Source organism: Lepidochelys kempii, chromosome 4, assembly GCF_965140285.1.
Source record: "Lepidochelys kempii isolate rLepKem1 chromosome 4, rLepKem1.hap1, whole genome shotgun sequence".
NCBI classification, from domain to species: Eukaryota; Metazoa; Chordata; order Testudines; family Cheloniidae; genus Lepidochelys; species Lepidochelys kempii.
The window spans coordinates 91,414,344-91,432,245 of record NC_136383.1 but is presented as its reverse complement, the minus strand read 5'-3'; the positions used below and the strand labels follow the sequence as shown (position 1 = coordinate 91,432,245).

General features: G+C 41.7%; 2 protein-coding genes across 10 annotated transcripts in view; one reads left to right on the top strand and one right to left on the bottom strand.

The window, feature by feature from the left end:
* The window catches only part of LOC144930510 (zygote arrest protein 1.L-like), a 28,857-nt gene extending 23,790 nt beyond the window's left edge, over window positions 1–5,067 (top strand). For both annotated transcript variants that reach the window (XM_078852565.1, XM_078852564.1), the window contains 2 exons: window positions 1,347–1,429; window positions 4,135–5,067. In XM_078852565.1, coding sequence (XP_078708691.1) covers window positions 1,347–1,429; window positions 4,135–4,221 — 170 coding nt within the window. In that variant the 3' untranslated portion in view covers window positions 4,222–5,067. The remainder of the gene's footprint in view (window positions 1–1,346; window positions 1,430–4,134) is intronic.
* Window positions 1–17,902, bottom strand: part of LOC144930508 (protein furry homolog-like) — a 224,732-nt gene that overhangs the window by 13,371 nt on the left and 193,459 nt on the right. For all 8 annotated transcript variants that reach the window (XM_078852557.1, XM_078852551.1, XM_078852555.1 and 5 more), the window contains 3 exons: window positions 15,366–15,573; window positions 11,867–12,016; window positions 10,466–10,564 (listed from right to left, as the gene is read on the bottom strand). In XM_078852557.1, coding sequence (XP_078708683.1) covers window positions 10,466–10,564; window positions 11,867–12,016; window positions 15,366–15,573 — 457 coding nt within the window. The remainder of the gene's footprint in view (window positions 1–10,465; window positions 10,565–11,866; window positions 12,017–15,365; window positions 15,574–17,902) is intronic.

The following is a 17,902-nucleotide window of genomic DNA, read 5'->3' as shown; positions in this document are numbered from 1 at the left end:
TCTCTAAACACTGTGGTGTCAGTTTCAATTAGTGACATGGATCCCACTGTACATTTTAAATCTTGTTTTTCTTTTCATCTGACAGCATTCATCAATAATAATGATATAGTTTGCATCAGAAAAAATGACATCAGAAATTGGGAACCTAATATCTAGTTTTCACACTCTGTCTGATGTCTTCTTACACATTTTACATTTTTGAAATCTTAAAGAGAAAAAACAATATTTTTAAATATTAGAGATCCCTGCAGTTTTTACATGATACTTGAAGTGCTCTATTTTCTTATATTCTCCTTTGATTCAATGTTTTAGTCTGTAATACAGATATGAGCACAATGAAAGCCTTAGTACAAGGGAACAGAACAGTAGTTTGGAAAAGCAAAATTGGACAACATGAACGATCCTGGCCCAGCACTACAAAAGGGACATTGGCTTTTTGTCACTTGCTCCCTTTATGCGCGTGCCATAAAGCGGCATGCTGGGGACCATTCCTACTAGTGTAAGTTAGAGAAGCCCTGTGGATGTTTTGACTTGCACTGGTAGGTGGTTTGGCTCCCTGCTAATACCAGGACCAGTGGAAGCAAAAAGAGGTGGTTACTCACCTTGTGCAGTAACTGAGGTTCTTCAAAATGGTTGTCCCTGTGGGTGCTCCACTTTCGGCACACTGTGCTTGTAATCAGAGATTTATAGTAGCAGTGCCCCGGTTGGCTGCGCACGTGCGGCAGCCATCTCACACCGCTCCGAGCGCTTACCTACTGTGCACAGGCAACCGTCCCCAATTTCCTTCTCCACACCAGAGAATCGACGTGAAACTCTGAAGTAGAGGGATGGGGGGTAGTGGAGCACGCACAGGGACAACCATCTTGAAGAACCTTAGTTCCTGCACAAGGTGAGTAATCTTCTTCTTTTTCTTCTTCTTTGAGGAGTGTGCCTGTGGGTGCACCACTTTAGGTGACTGTTGAGCAATGCCCCTCAGTGGAGGGGAGGGGCTTCAGAGTTGGTTTAGTGACTGTAGATAGCACTGAGAGTCCACACTGAGCATCTGCAGCTGATTGCTGTTCTAATGTGTAATGTTTAGTAAAAGTATGGGCAAATGCCCAAGTAGCTGCTTTGCAAATGTCCGTGATGGGTACATTATTGAGAAAGGCCACCAATATTAATAATGGTCTGGTGGAGTGAGTGCAAACTCCTGGCGGAGCTGGTAGATTGTTGTTTTGGTAACACAAATGGATACAACTTGATATCCATTTAGACAATCTCTGTTTCGAAATAGTTTGACCCTTGGAACATTCTGTTATAGAGAGAAATAGTCTAGATGACTTCCTGAATGTTTTTGTCCTTTCTAGGTAGAAAGCTAGCGCTCTGCAAACATCTAGCGTGTGAAGTGATGCCTCCCTGCGGTCGGCATGCGGTTTCAGAAAAAACACAGGTAAGCATATGGGTTGATTTAGGCGAAATGGGGAGGCCACCTTGGGTATAAATTTGGGATGTGGCCGTAAGATCACTTTATCTTTGAAAAATGTGGTATAAGGTGGGTGTGCCATTAGGACACCTAATTCCCCCATCCGCCTTGCTGACATGATGGCAATGGGGAAGGCCATCTTCATGGATAAGTGTAACAGAGAAAAAGTTGCTAGGGGGTTCAAACGGTTTCCCCATTAGACTGCGGAGAACAAGGTTAAGAAAGATCCCATGGCGGCAGGGTCTTTTAGGGTGGGATAAGTGTTTTCTATGCCCTTTAGGAAGTGTTTAGTAGTTGGGTAAGCAAAGATAATGACTCCGTCCACCTTGTTGTGGAATGAAGTGATGGCGGCCAGGTGTACTCTGAGGGAGCTGTTAGATAACCCCGATTTCTTAAGGCCCAGTATATAGTCCAGTATCCTGGGTAGTGGGGTCGACTGTTGAGCAATATGGTTGTCCTGTCACCAAATGCAGAACTGGGACCACTGCTGTGTGTATATTTTTCGTGTGGTTAATCTTCGACTGTTCAGTAGGACGTCTTTCACTTCCTCAGAATAGTTTTTGTAAATCCCCATTAGCCATGGAGTAACCCGGCCTTGAGAAAGAGAAGGGATTCGTTGGGGTGATTGACGTGTCCTGAGTCCTGCGTCAGAAGGTGAGGTATTATTAGAAGGGTTTGAGGTGGCTTCACTGCCATCTGTCTCAGGTATGGGAACCAGGTTTGTCTGGGCCCTGTGGGTGCGATGAGAATGATCCTGGATTTGTCCTGCCTGATCTTGTGAATGACCCGACTCAGGAGTGGGATTGGAGGGAATGCATACAATAGTGGTGTTTCCCACTTTATTAGGAGAGCGTCGCCCAAGGAGTGGTGTTCCAGTCCGGCTCGGGAGCAGTATTGAGGGCACTTTGCGTTCTGAGTTGTTGTGGCTAGATCTATAATGGGGAACCCCCATAGGTTGAATATGGCTGAGAGAGTTGAATGATCCAGCTCCCACTCATGGGTTTGTGAGAAGTCTCTGCTCAGTTGGTCCACTGTCGTGTTTGGACATCCTGGCAGATAAGATGCCAAAATGTCTACGTTGTTGGTGATGCACCAGTTCCAGAGGCATATTGCCTCTGTGCACAGAGAGTATGATTGCGCTCCCCCTTGGCGATTTATATAGAACATGCATGCAATATTGTCTGTAAGGATCTTGACAGTCATGTTTTGGATCAAGGGCAGGAAGTGCTCACATGCATTTCTGACAGCCCTTAGTTCCAGTATGTTTATGTTTAGGTTGGATTCTACTGGAGGCCAGCGACCCTGGATGGCGTTGTTGCGTAAATGAGCTCCCCATCCCACAAGGGAGGGGTCCATAGCGATCGTTGTAATAGGAGCTTTCTGTTGGAAGGAAACACCTGTGCAGATGTTCTGTGCTTGTGTTCACCATGTGAGCAAGTCCTACGGAGCATAGTGAGACGTCTGTTGAGAGAATGTTTATGTGGTATGTAGATGGTGCAAAACCAGGCCTGTAAGCATCTCATGTGTAGCCTGGCATGCTTTATGACAAATGTCATTTCAGCCATGTGCCCCAAAAGCTGTAAGCACATTCTGGCGGACGTTTGTGGACTGTCCATGATCGTTGTAATCAAATTGGTTAAGGTGAGGAAGCACTGTTGGGGTAAACTTGCTGTTGTGGTGAGGCAATCGAGGGAGTTTCCAGTTGTTGGACAGGAACCATGGTGGACTTCTCCACTTTTATCTGTAGTCTGAGATCTGTAAAGAGGATTATCGTGGTTTGTGTGGCGTTTAGTGCTGCACGTTCTGTCGACGCCCTTAAAAGACAGTCGTCCAGGTATGGAAAAATCATCACCCCCAGTTTTCGGAGGTGAGCTGCAATGACCGTGAGGGCCTTGGAAAAGACCCTTGGGGCATATGACAGGTCGAAGGGGAGCACTCTGTATTGGAAATGTTGATGTCCCAGGGTGAATTTCAGGAATCGTCTGTGTGCCGGGTGAATGGTAACATGAAAGTAAGCATCTTGTAGGTTGAGGGCTGAGAGCCAGTCTTCTTTCTCTAATGCCAGAATTATCATGGAAAAAGTCACCATTTTGAAAAGTTGCTTTCTCACAAATTTGTTGAGCTGTCCTAAATTAATGATGGGTCTCCATCCACCGGTCTTTTTCTGAGTGAGAAAATAATGGGAATAAAACCCTCTTCCCCTGTATTGATCTGGTACTGGTTCCACGGCCCCTGATTGTAGGAGGTGGTTTATTTCCTGTTGTAACTGGGGCTCATGAAAGGGGTCCCTGAAGATGGACAGAGAAGGGGGGTGGGTAGGTGAAAGAGAGATGAAGGGGATGGAGTAACCCTTCTGGATAATTTCCAGAACCCATTTGTCTGTAGTGACAGTGTTCCAGACTGGGTATTACGGTGACAGTCTCCAAAAAGGGCTAGAGATTGGGTCTAGTTCTGGGATCAAAGAACGTGGAGGTCTCTTGCCCTCAACCAAATCTTCAAAATGATTGTCTGGAAGTAGATGAGTAGAAGTAGTTGAGACATGGAAGGCTGATCTTGGTTCTGCCTGCATCTTGTCTGTTTATGGCATTGGTCACACTGTCTTTGCGGCTGGGTGTTTGGGGTAGTTCAGAATCACTGGTTATAAAATCTGCCCTGTTTCTTTTTGTTCACAGGTACACAGATACCCAGGGATTTTAAGGTGGCCCTGGAGTCCCTCAGGATATGTAAAGACACATTTGTGTGTTCCACAAAGTTTCTGACCCTCAAAGGGTAAATCCTTGACTGTGGCCTGGACCTCCCTAGGGAACCCGGAAAGGTGAAGACAGGATGCCCAAAGCAGGACCACAGAGGTAGCAATGGAGCATGCTGCCGTATCTGCGGAGTCGAGAGAGGCCTGTTTTGGCAACGAGACCCCCTTCAGAAATGTTAGCCTTGTATTGTTCTTTTTTGTCATCAGGCAAATGTTCAATAAAAGTTGACATTTTAGAGAACAGGTTGTGCATGTATTTAGCTAGTAAGACTGAATAATTAGCTATGCGAAATTGGAGCATGGCTGAGGAATAGGCTCTCTGTCCATAGGTCTAGCCTTTCCCAGTCCTTACCGTAAGGGTTCGTTCTAGATGGTGTTGTTTTCCCCTTTGATTAACAGCCTCAACCACCAAAGAATTTGGTGCAGGGTGAGTGAACAGAAGCTCGGCCCCTTTAGCTGGCACATAACACTTGTCAGATCTCTTACAAGAAGGCGGGGGTGTGGCAGGTGTCTGCCTGATTATTTTTGCAGGATCCATTATGGCAGCATTGATAGGCAGTGCAATTTTTACTGATGGAGATGCCTGGAGGATGTCTGTAAGCCTGTGTTGGGTTTCTGGTAGCTCTGCTAAGGAAATGTCCAGGGATTCAGCTACCTTCTTGAAAAGATCCTGGAATGATTTGAAATCGTCCCGATGTGTGTGTGGGGGGTGGTATTACTGTTTCATCCAGTGATGAAGATGAAATGTGGGTGGGCGGCAGGGTATCACCCTCGGGCTCCTCTATCTCCTCCTCCCATGTCTCTGAGGGAGCTGGGGCAGGTGGTGAAGGGGATCGTGTTGCTCTAGACCTTGGTGGAATGGGGAGAGGAGGGGGAGGCTGAGGTCCTGAGGCCTATATAATGCCCATGGATCCCAGTATGCCCAGTTGGGTGGAAAAGTCATTGGAGGTGGCACTCACAGTTGAGCCTGCCAGCCTCATACGTCAGCAGATGTGTAATGCTGAGACGGTTCTGGCTGAGGGACGGAGTGGTGAGGGGTGCATGTCCCTGCCTCATCCTCTTCTTCCTCATCGCTGGAGATGGCTGAGCCAACGGGAGTAGCCACCAGGTTTGGTCCCGGTCTCGCTGGGGTACCGTCGGTACTGAACAGGAGCGTGCCAGACTTTGAAGTAATCATGAGGTTCGCCTGTTGCATAAATTGCTGTGGTACTGGAAGTCTCGGTGCCAGGGACGTCAGAATGCTGTGGCATGGGAGCAGAGTGAGAGCTGTTGGTACTGATGGCTTACTGTATTGCGTAGGTACATCAGGGGGCGCCATTACAGTACTCGGTGCCGAGGTTTTCTTCAGCTCCGTTGGTGCCAACCTGGGAGGTTTGGTTTTCGTGCGCGTACCTCCATGAGAGCTTGCCCACACCAGGTCCTTAGCTCCTTGGGAAGTCTTGGTACCGGACGTTCCTGGTGCCTCGTGGTCCGATGCTTTTGGTGCCATTGGTACTGGGGCAAATTTTCCACTGGGAGATTGCTTTCTTTTGTGCAAATTTCACTGTGGGGAAGAGCAAGACCGCTTTTTAGCAGCCTTTTTGGAAGCAGGCTCCTTACCAGCCATTTTTGAGGTAGATCTCCTGTCAGATGCTGCTGCTGGTGACTGCTGGCCAGGAGGCATTCTCGACTCGGGGTTGGAGGCTGGCCTGAGAGATTTCTCCATCTGGAGGTCCCTAGCCTTCCTTGTCCTAGCAGACAATTTTTTGCAATGTCGACACTTCTGAGTAATGTGGGTCTCACCAAGGCAGCGGACACAGTGTGCGTGGCCGTCTGCTACCAGTATCGAAAGTCTGCAAGTCAGGCAGCGTTTAAAGCCGGGAGAGCCAGACATGCCTGAGAGGATACTCGTTTTGAGAAAGAAGGAGAATAAGTCCATATTTGGGTCTCTGTTCTTGTTGTTGAAGCCGGCGACCCACCTAGGAGGTGGGGGGAGGGGGGAAGAGGGATTGAGGGGAACAGCTAACCAAAAAAAATTTTTGGAAAGATTTTAAGTAAAATATAAACTAGAGGATAAATAATGAAATTAAAGTCTAATACATCTGGGAAAACAGAAAACTGCTGAGGTATGTAAGATTAAGAGAGGCACTGCTGTCGCTCCAACTCAAGACAAAGGCAGTACAAAAGGAACTGGGAGACGATTGGCTGCACATGCTAAGTAACCACTCGGAGCGGTGTGAGACGGCTGCTGGGTGTGCACAGCAAGCTGGGGCACTGCTACTACAAAACTCTGATTACAAACATAGGGTGCCAAAACACCTAACGTGGAACACCCACAGGGACACTCCTCGAAAAAGAAAGGTGGCTTACAAACCCCTTTGTCTCCCCCACTTCAGCTCTGCTGGGTGTGAGTTCCATGCAGCTACAACTAACACTCCTATTTTTTACATGTGCAATTCAAAGTCTAAGGAGGTTAAGACAACATACAAATATCACATACAATACACTTTTTCAGGATAAAGTTTGTAAAAGAGGTTTACAGTTTGGCTCATAATTCTTGGTTTGATTCTAGAGACCAGTAGTTTAATATACCACACAGATTGCTTTTATACAATTATTACCTATTAGAATATAGCCAACCAATTTTACTTCAATCACTTCCTGTATGTCTCATTAGCTTTTGTTAGCCAATACATATATGTTAGGCATAGTATGCACCATGTTAAAAGGTATTATGTGCATGGTATTAATATAAGAAGTGTAGGGAAGTTATTTTAACGGAATGTAATATGCTTTTCCTACAATTCTGTTCACCCACATAATGTATCCCACAACACTTTGAAAACCTGAAGTCAGCTTTGGTATTACAAAACAGGAAACTTGCCAAAGCAAAGATGCAAGAATACTTTGTACCAAGTATGGTTAGGGGAAACTTTCATGGCTCATCAGTACTTGGAATGGAATATTCAGATGAGTACAGGGAGGTACCTTTATGGACCAGTACCAGGAATGCTAGTAGCCAAACTAAAAATAAGGAAGGTACAGAACAACAAACTAAAGAACTGGTATGAACTGGTGAACTGGATTTTAGTGATGTGTAAGGAGTTTTGTAACTTGTAAAATCATCCAATAAATACTGCTAGCTGAAATGCACATCTCTGAAGCACGCAATCTGTATATGGTGAACACTCTGTGAGAATTTGTATGTCTGTCTCCCTTTTGTCTTGTACTGCTTTGTTTTTAGACAATAAATTTGGCTAAGTTAGGTTAATTGGTCTTTTGAACATTTTAAAGAATGAACAGCAACTGCAGTCAAACAATTGGCTACACCTTTGGATCAATATTTTCTTGTGCCTTGTTTATTTAACTTCACTGTGCGTTCGCTCAACCCTTCTGAAGACTCCCAATTCTCCATTCCTTGTACAATACACAAACGGTGGTGAACAAAGAATGACCATTGAAGAAATGAAAAGAATATGTTTTAAAACTGTAGAACAAGAACATTTTTTGGAGAAAATTAGCCACTGATTTCTAAATTAAATTATATTATGCTAACTAAAACTGATAAAAGTTTTACCATCTTTTTCTTTCTTGATGCAAATTAAAAAAATAATAACCAAATCTGCCTTAGGCTCTCAGTTGTTTCAGAACAATTTCTTTGACCCAATGAAACCTTTGCCCTGCCCTAGTCACTCACAAATATTGCAGTAGAAGACAGGCTGAACACAGAAACAGTCCTTGGGCAGTCTTTTGACAGCATCACTACAGAAAACATGTGTGCTCCACTGTGATATATTGACAGAGGCCATCATTAACTTCCATACACCAGATTCCTTTATATAAACAAAATGCAGACAACTCAAAGAGATTCTGCATTATCTTTATGCATAGAATAATCTATAATAAAAAATGAAAATATAAAAATATAGTTGAAAATTTAAAGTGCATTTATGGTTAGAAAGGTGACTAAGATTGCTACTTTCTTATTCACCAATTAGAAAAAAAAAATCACATGTGTATAATGGGCAATTAACTCACTGAGAAACAATCCACATGGAGAGAATCTCACAATGCCATTTTGCATAGTCACTTTTCAGAGTATAAACACATACCTAGGTTCAAGTCCCTACTCTGCCTCAGACTTCATGAGTGACCTTGGGCAAGTCACTTAGCCTCTCTGTGCCTCAGTTCCCCATCTGTAAAATGGGGAAAATAGTATTTGCCTATTTCACAGGGATGTAAGAATAGATAAATTACAGATAGTGTGGCACTTTGATACTGTGCTAATGGGGGCATCCCTAAAATTAGATGAGATTTAAACTTAATCAGAAATATAGTTAGTGCAAGACACTTATACTTGTGCTTCTCATAATCCAATTATTGTTTAGGATTTTTCAGGTTTTTAAAAAATGGAAGTAGTGATAAGAGTAAGGGTAACAAACTAATACTAACACACAAGCAGACCTTTTTTATTTGAGCCATCTACTAAACACAAAGTCAATTCTCTTGATTTTGGCTGCCCTGGTAACTTTGAAAAGACTAAGATGAAACCATGTGTTTCATTTATGTTTTGATTTAGTCTCATCTCAAACGAGAAAAGTGTCGTGGCTGAGAATACAGTAGCCTAATAAACCTAATTGAAATTTCTGTCCCTAAGTGTGTATTTAAAAGGACAATGCCAACTAGAAAAATCACCTCTGTGTGAAAATTTAGGATCTATTATGGTGTGACTTCTAATATTGCTGTAACTGGAGGAGATTATGGTGAAAATAATGTGTCTTTTTTACAGTTTGTTTACTTTGTGCATTTGATAGAACTTTGGATCTGATCCAACTCCCACTGAACTCAGTGGCAGTCTTCAATTAAAGTTAGATCAGGTTCTCTTGAGCATAGTCAGTTTCACTGTTTCCTCTGTATAATCAATTTTTTCTCCAGCTAAAAAAAAGACCTTATTAACATCAGAAACAGGACAAGAAAAGTCCTTATTAAAAATGTTAAAAAAGACTTTTTAATAAAATTCAGGAAACACAATTTAAAGACTCTAATAAAAACTAGAGTTTTCAAAAATGTTTCTCCAAGAAGTTCAGACTGATGGAGTCTCATTAAGTATGGAGATACTTTACCCAGGAAACTGGATACGTCTTGAGATTCCTTCTAACAAAAATGTGGCAGCATGTCTGAACCATTTGATAGGTGATTGCAAGTGTGATGTGTTTATGGTCATTACATACTTTGAGTGGTGCAAGATTGATGTTTACCACACAACCCGATGCCTACATGAATCTATTAGGGAAATATCAAAAGAGACCATTTATATTTTCAAAACAGAAGAGCCAGAAAGACTGAATTCAGAGCCAATGTCCCAGGCTCACATCTTTGGATATACCAATGGATGCAAGCCCTTAGGGTAAGCCTGCATGGAACTGATTCAGCACATTTCCTGAGCAGCTTCTGACAGACTTCTGTAGATCACCAGCAACATTTGCAAAATGTCCTCTCCTAATGGTACCCCAAGGGGTCAGTGACAACAGTACCAGCACTGCCCTTCCCAGAGACTGATCCCTTTTCTCGACAACTATTCCTATACAGGTGTGTACAAATTGCATCTCTTCCTGTGACTGCAGAGGTGAATCTGGTTCCATATTTTCTTTTAGTTGGTGAAAGGGTAATCTGTTTGAATTTTCTGAAGTTAGTATCCTTCTAAAGTCAGTTTCAATACATTGGTTCATAAAAACAAGCACACATGCTTTGCTGAAAGTTCAATTTTTAAACCTACTGCCCTTTGCACAGAGGATAGGCATTAAATATACCTTCAGGGTCTAAACTATTTCATCATATTGTCTAAATGTCAACTTTATTTTAAATCTCAGCATCACAGACCCTCTCTACCCCATAGTACTTATATGAAGGAGTAAAAAGCCTACAATGAGTTCAGCATTGATGCTAAAATTCTCTTTTACCTTTTGAACATCTAACAATTACCCATACACACAGTAAAAAGTAATAGTGTGTAGGTAGGTGCAACAAGCATCAACTACCCATAGCACAAACAACTCTTTCAAACTATACACAACAGAGAATGCTAGTAACAAAAGGAAGCAAGCTATTCCACCAGTATGCCACAGCAATTTCTTTTTTAACTTTAAGTCTACTATTTTGTTTGAGATACAAGACAGACATGTAGCTTTTTAAAATCTCCTTGATAATCTTTTGAAATTCTAGTATTTTTTAAAATTCTGAAACAGGTATCAGCCTATGGAATAATGCAGACTCACCTGCTCTGCTGCCTCTCTTTTGGCATTATAGGTATCTAGATGTTCTTGAAGCTCTAGAACGCTGAACTTCAACATTTCTAGTAAGCCACAGGACATCAGCTAGAATATAAAAATATTTTTTTTCTACTAACAAATTAAACACTTAAATTGTTAGACCACATTTGGGATATCACATAAAACTAGCTGTTCTGCACATCACAGTAAAACCTCTGTTTTTAGCTTTAAGCAAACATTTGCAGCCACACCACCCCAAGCTGAGATCTAAGCAGATCTTGTAAGGTAAGCAGGGTTGTGCCTAGTAGAACTTGGATGAGAGATCTCAAAGGAACTCCTAAGTGCTGAAGGAAATAACACTTGTGATTCAACTTGTGGTACATTTCCATCTAAGAGCTAAATCATGAGTTTGCAATCTCACTTACAGGGAAGGACAATGTGTTGTGTTGTCCCAGAGCAGCTTAGGAGGGAGACTGTGACATTGTGACACCCTATGTCCCTACCAGTCTCCATGCTACTCAAGGAAGGGAATAAACTGTGCTGGGTCTACAGCTGTTACAGCTTATACTATTTGGAGCACTGAGGTAACTAAGCTGCCAGGCATGTTGGTGTGGGGGGGATGAAATCATGGTCTGTCAACTCTCCTCCCTTTCCTGCTCACCTGTGCAAGGGACAAGCAGTGGCTCTGTGGAGTCTGCTTCCATCCTGCATGCAGCCCAACAATGCAAGGGAGTAAGTGGGCTCCTTGTGCCCCTTGTACTGCCTTATGCCAGTGTGCAGAACAGGCCACAATCTAGCCCCAAGTCAATATGGAACCAGGATATTGTCAGAGGTACTGTTCTGCTGGAAATACTATGATTTGGATTTCCCTGTGTAGATAAGCCCTATGGCAGACTCAAAGTCAGTAAGGAAGGATAGCAGAATCTGACCAGGATATTGAATGCCTCCCCCCGCACCATTTAGTTTGACAAATGAAACCTTGTAAAGAACAGTGAGTGAAATTAATTGATATCTACTATCTAAATCCACTGTTTGTCCTTACCATATACAAGTTATTTGGGAGAAATAATTATATTTAACAATTTTTGTATAATTAGAAAGGGCTATATTTCACAACTGAACTTACAGCTATAAACTATTGTTTTAATACTATTCTGTTTCATTTATACAAATTAATCTTTTTATTTTTAAATACAAGTACTATCTATGCTGCTGCAATCACTGACAATGGGAGAGATTTTCAAAGGCACTACTATCAGTTGGCTGTCTGCCTGGAATTTTGAAAAAAATTCCCTCAATATTATTTTGCAAAGGTTGAACCATAAAACATTCTGTGTGCCTGCAGGAAGATTACTAAATACATAGATATTTTAATCTAACCGTGTATTGCTGCACATGAGATTTTACCGTTTCAGCATCAACAAAGACTGTTGGGCATTCCGAACACATCATCATCACCTCCAGCGAACTTTTAAATTTTGTTCCAATACGCTGTAGACCTTCACCAAGAAAACTGATTGCATCATTTGTTATAGTCCCAAACTTTCTTTGAATGGTCTAGAATAATAAAAAATAGAAAGAAATATTTACTTTGCATTACTTCCTTTTTTCTTTTCTTTTTCCTGATAAAGGAAAGCTTTTTTCTATTATGACAAAGAATTTCTATGTAAACTACTGTCATTTCTGACAACACACTTTTTTTTGTCATTATTAAATTATACACACACTCACAAAATATGGACTGTTTGCATAATAAAAGCAGTAAAACACTATAAGAAGGGAAATAGTTCCCAAAATTATGGTACTATATATTGCCTTGAGTCAGGGATGAATGCATTATTTAGGAGTAGTAAAGCCACAACTTAGATTGTAAGCTCTTTTGGGGCAGGGATTCTTTTTGTACAGTGCCTACTACAACAGGATCCTTGTCCATGACTGGAGCTGGTAGGTGCTACGATAATACAAATAAATAGGACCCTAGCAAATTCATGGTCCATTTTGGTCAATTTCACAGCCAGGGTTTTTTTTAAAATTAGTCAATTTCACGTTTAAAGATAGTTACATCTGAAATTTCACAGTGTTGTAACTGGGGGGGTTCCAACCCAAAAGGTGGTCAGGGTGGAAGGGCTGCAAGGCGATTGTAGTGGGGCATGGGACTGCCACCCTTACTTCTGCTCTGCTGCTGGCAGGGGTGCTACCTTTAGAGTTAGGCAGCCAGAGATGAAGGCTGCTGCCTGGGAGCCCAGCTCTAAAGCCAGTGGCAGCACAGAAGTGAGGGTGGTAGGGTACTGGGGGATGGGTGGGGGACAGAAGGCGACAGCTGGAGCTGCGGCTTCCCCACATGGGGGTGGGAGGGGGAGTGACAGCTGGAGCCACAGAGCTTCCTGCTGCTGGGGAAGATCCCAGAGGTGGGTATGACCCACCCTAGGAGTGGCCCCTGCAGGGGAAGAGAAAGTCTCGTCCCTCCCCATTTCCGGTTGACTAGCAGCTGGAGCCCTGTGCAGGGTAGAAGACCCCATGAAATCTGGCACCTGGCTAGGGAAGATTAGATTTCACGGTCCATGACATGTTTTTCAGAGCTGTGAATTTGGTAGGGTCCTACAAATAAATGATAAGTAGCGATTTATGCAGGTCACTGTCAACAAGTGCCAATTAAAAAATTATGCCTGCAAACACCATTATATATTTGATACAACATAGTTAGAAAATAATATTTCAGAAAACTTTTTGAATTATGTTTATTCATTTTTTTAAAATTAAATAGGTTTATAAGTCTATGGTTCTGACCCAGTATGCTCCTATAAATTCTTTTTATAATACCTGAAAAATTACAAATACATACAAAAGATCTACATTCAAATAATGTTAGTAAGATTGCAAAGTCAAGCACTCTGTAGCTAGGAAATGCCAGGATTAAGTTTGTCTGTTCAACCTTCATTCTGCTACTTGCACTTATGCGTTATGATCACGGCCCCCTATACTCTGAACCACAATGGACAAATTGTATGCCAGGTACTCCTTAGTTCAGTAGCAGGAAACTCTCAATTCCACAGCAGTACTAATTAGTTCAATTTGTTGATTTTTCATAATATGCTGCTGAATTCTCTAAATTTTATGGAGCCTCTGGGTAACAGAGAACAGTTATTCCCAACATAGCTAGATGCTCAGGGACACTGTGAAAAGAGCACTCAGCTTTTCTCTGTCATTGCTACTCCAAGTGGGGGTTTGGGGCTATGGTGCAGGAGTGGGGTATGGTCACAAAAGGCCCCTTACCTTCTTGTGGTACGCCTATGGCCCCCAATTGCCTTAATCCAGTCCTGCACATGTCAGAGCCTGGGTGAGATGGAAATCTCCCCATCGCCTGCAACCCAATGACTTGGCCTTGGTTTGCAACATTCCCCCCAGGGCACACACCTTCACAGCTAGTCAAGGGTTAGTCCTCATGAGCCAGGGAGAGCTGTTGCTCTGCTTTCTGGCTCCTCCTTTTATGAACAGCAGGGAAAGAGAAAGTGCTGTTTACGTAATGCATTTCCGCTTGTGGTAAAAGCAGCACAGAGAGAGGAAGCTAAAGCCAGGTCAAGGTGGAGCAGGGAGGACTAAAATGGCAGGTATCTGGCTGAAGCAAAATGGCTGATTCTGTAGCCAAAGCGCGAAATTCCATAGCATATGACAAAATGACAAATTCAGCAGAGAATCAGAGTACATGGGATACTAATTGTGATACAGTCTTTAATTTCAAAATCACATACTTTTTTCCCCACTTGACCCCTGCCTCATTCAGTGCACAGGATGGATGGTGATCAGGGAATGAATGAGGGTTATGTAGTGAATGAACCTGTTGTTTGAACCATCCTTTCTTCATTTGTTGCAGAATTTGGAATAGTGAATGAGGCAGGGGACTGCAGCAAGAGAAATTATGGTTTCCTGGTCAAGGCAGTTGAATGCCACCCAGTAGGACTGTGTTGTATCATAACCTCTGTCACAGACTTCCTGTGTGATGCTGAACAAATCACTTAAATCAACATTTTCACAAGGGGATACTAATAGTTTGTTTCTCTTCTTCTGGGCGCCCAACTTCAGACAGCTGTGGTCTGATTTTCAGAGAAGCTGAGCACTTGTAACGACAGCTGAATTAACTGGGAGATGATGCTCAAGCCTCTGGCAGTAAGGCAGTGTTGTCTGGAGGAATGAGCACAGAATTGGGGTCAGAAGGTCTTGAATTTTAATATTTGTTCTGCCACTCACTCACTGTGTGGCCTTGATCAAGTCACTTTGTCTTTCTGTGTCAGTTTCACTGAGGTAATACTTATCCACCTCCTCACAGGATAGTGAGAGGATTAATTAATTAATGCCTAATTTGCAGTGTTTAGAACATATTAAGTGCTATAAAAATGCTAAGTACTCTGAAAAAATCAGGCCCTAGCTGGGTTCCCAATCACTGAAGCAACCTAAATTAACAGAAATTTTTTAACTTAATCTCCTAGTATATCAATTCCCTTTCTGTGAAAAACCTCCTTACCTCATGGGGTTTTGTGAAGACAAACTCACTAATATTTGTTAGGCTGGCATACTTTGGTGATGAGTGCCACAGAAAAGCTCATGAAGAAATCAATAATTCTGCAAAGGGTTTGGATGATATTCAGTAAAAAACAAAGTGTGTGTGGGATGGGACACACAAATGATGAGGATAAAAAGAAATACTGAACAGATGCCTTATTTCCTGCACAATATCCATCCTTTGAATTAAATGAGGCAGGGTCCTGTGGAAAAAATACTTCATGATCATATAACTACATTATTTTAATATATTTGAATTTTTTATGGTAGTGTCAGGCCTTGGAAAATTAATTAGAAAAATGAACGGTTTGGAAAAGGGTCAGAAACTAATTAATAATGAGTCACTGACCTGAAATAACCTGGAGAACACATGAAAAGTATAGACTGCACAAGATCCATCAGTGTCTGACAGCATCTGATTGACGTGGCAGCGCCAGGCCTCCTCTTCATCATCATATGCCACTGGTTGAAAAGCTGCCAATATGTCAGAAAGAAATGGTGAAGGTGGTGGGGAAGTCTGTACTTCTGGAAAACCATCCTGTTCTTCCTCATCTTGGCTGTAAATAAAGTAAATGATGTAAGCTTGTCAGTAAATACTATGAGGAAAAAAAAGAAACAGTTTTCACTAATTTAATTTATTTTGAAAATTTTAATTAGAACATGCAATACAAGTGAGTCACTAAAATTAAAAATCTAGAGAGAATTCTGTTTTGTTTCGAACAAAATGCAATCTGCAGTGAAACTATAAACAATGAAGCAGGAGAAGATTAAAAGGCTTTTGTAAGTAAGGCGTTTGCTGCTATAATATAAATGTTGATACAAACAGCCCCAAATATCCAATAACAAAGTAAACATATATTATGCTGTTTCTGTTTAACATTTTTATCTATAGAACATTTAAGAAAGGGACATATTTTCTTGCCAAAAATAATATAATTGAATCCTTGACTATCTGATCATCTGCAATGTAGCAAAGCTCTAGCTTGTCTTGGGAGCAACCCAAAAGCTCTTGCTGCAGTATACCAATTTTTAAAATTATCTTAAGTAATATCTATATGTGGATAGAAATAGATTGGAACAGGTCCACTTTTATGGACAATTTAACAAGCTGTTGTTCAAAGAATGTCCTACAGATGGACTTTTCATCATGTATCAATGCTCTGATAATGCTGTTACTTATGAGACAGATTAATCAATGCTGATACTCAAAGTCACTAACAATTTTAAAAAAACTTCTGTATTAGAAGAAATTATATTTTTACACAATTATTTTTCTTGATGCTTTATTACACAACAAGCTTACTATTTTATTTGCAATTAGCAATGTTTATAAAAAACTTTATAAAATTTACATGATTTTTTCCCCCACAGTACCAGCCTCCCTTTCAAGAGGCACTTAAAGCACATTTTAAATAAAACTTATCCATTTAACACAATAACATGCCCACAAATTTACTTTCTTCTTGATGCTAACAATTCTAGTAGTAGATTGTAGCAGCTAAACCATGCTTGGTAGACCAAATTCCCCCTGCTTATTTTCCCAGTCCTTGACCAGAGAAAATCTTTTGAAAAACAATATTGTTTAGACTACTCATCACAGCAATCATTTACAACATGACACTGGAAAATAAGTTGGTTTTGTAATATTTGCATGTGTTCAGTTCAGTAGTGCAATGCCCATAAAAGCTACAAGTAAAGCAAGCCTTTGTGAGCAGGCTAGAGGCAGGCAGTTTCTCCCATAATCTACAAACAAAGTCTGCAGCATTTACCAGACACCTATTAGTCAGAGGACTAACCCTAAAAGGTTATCTTCATCACTGTTCAGGCTAGAACTAATTTTTTTTTAATGTAAACACATTGCAAGAACAGGTGAATTTTAATTAGTACATGGGAAATCAAACTGCTACTGACTGGCATCAGCCTTTAATTTTTGCAAGGCATATTACAGTGACCCAATATAAAAATCTACAATGTTCAGCTTCTTCTGTTCCTCTCTCATTGTGATTTATTCATCTTCAAACTCGGTCTGTGCTTTCTTGCTCTCCCTGAACTGCTAAAGCTTACCTTCTGTGGTCCCCAACCTTCCCCTGCCCCCATGCTGATGGGTTTGAGCCAACTGAGGATTCTTGTGTGACGCTGCTCCTCTAGGGCAGCTTTTTATGTGCTATGCATTGTTCAGAAGTGCAAAGGAGATAGAGCTGGGCCCAGGACTGACCCAACAGTTCCATTTCCTGAACGGAATAAAACTGTGAGGTTACTTTCCTCACAGTAAGAGTGGTTCTTCAAGATGTTTTGCACTTACAGGTATCTATGTACCCCAGCACAGGCGTTTGGAACATTTTCACTAGTCATGTCCATCAGGGGTCACACGTGGCCTATATGCCCTCATGCCCCTGTTCCCAAGGGCTTAAGGGCATAGCGACCACACTGCAACTTTGTCGCTCAGGATCCACACTCCTAGTTGCAGGGACAGAGGGTGTTTGTGAGATGCACATGTGCAGAACATCTCAAAGGACCACAGTTACTGTGAATTAAGCAACTGTTCTTTCTTCTCTGAGTTAGTGCACTTGTGGATCCCACTTATGGTGATTAGCCAGAAGTCACCATTTGAGGAGGTGAGGGGCATGAGTTATTTGAAAAGAAATGGCAAAACTGTCTTTCCAAAATGGACATCGGATATTGAAGCAATCACTAATGAATAATGTTCATAAACATATGCACTAATGGCCAGGCAGCCGCTCTGCAGATTTTGGACACTGCTATTTGAAAAGGAGTACTTGTGGCACCTTAGAGATTAACAAATTTATTTGAGCATAAGCTTTCGTGAGCTACAGGTCAAAGCTTATGCTCAAATAAATTTGTTAGTCTCTAAGGTGCCACAAGTAC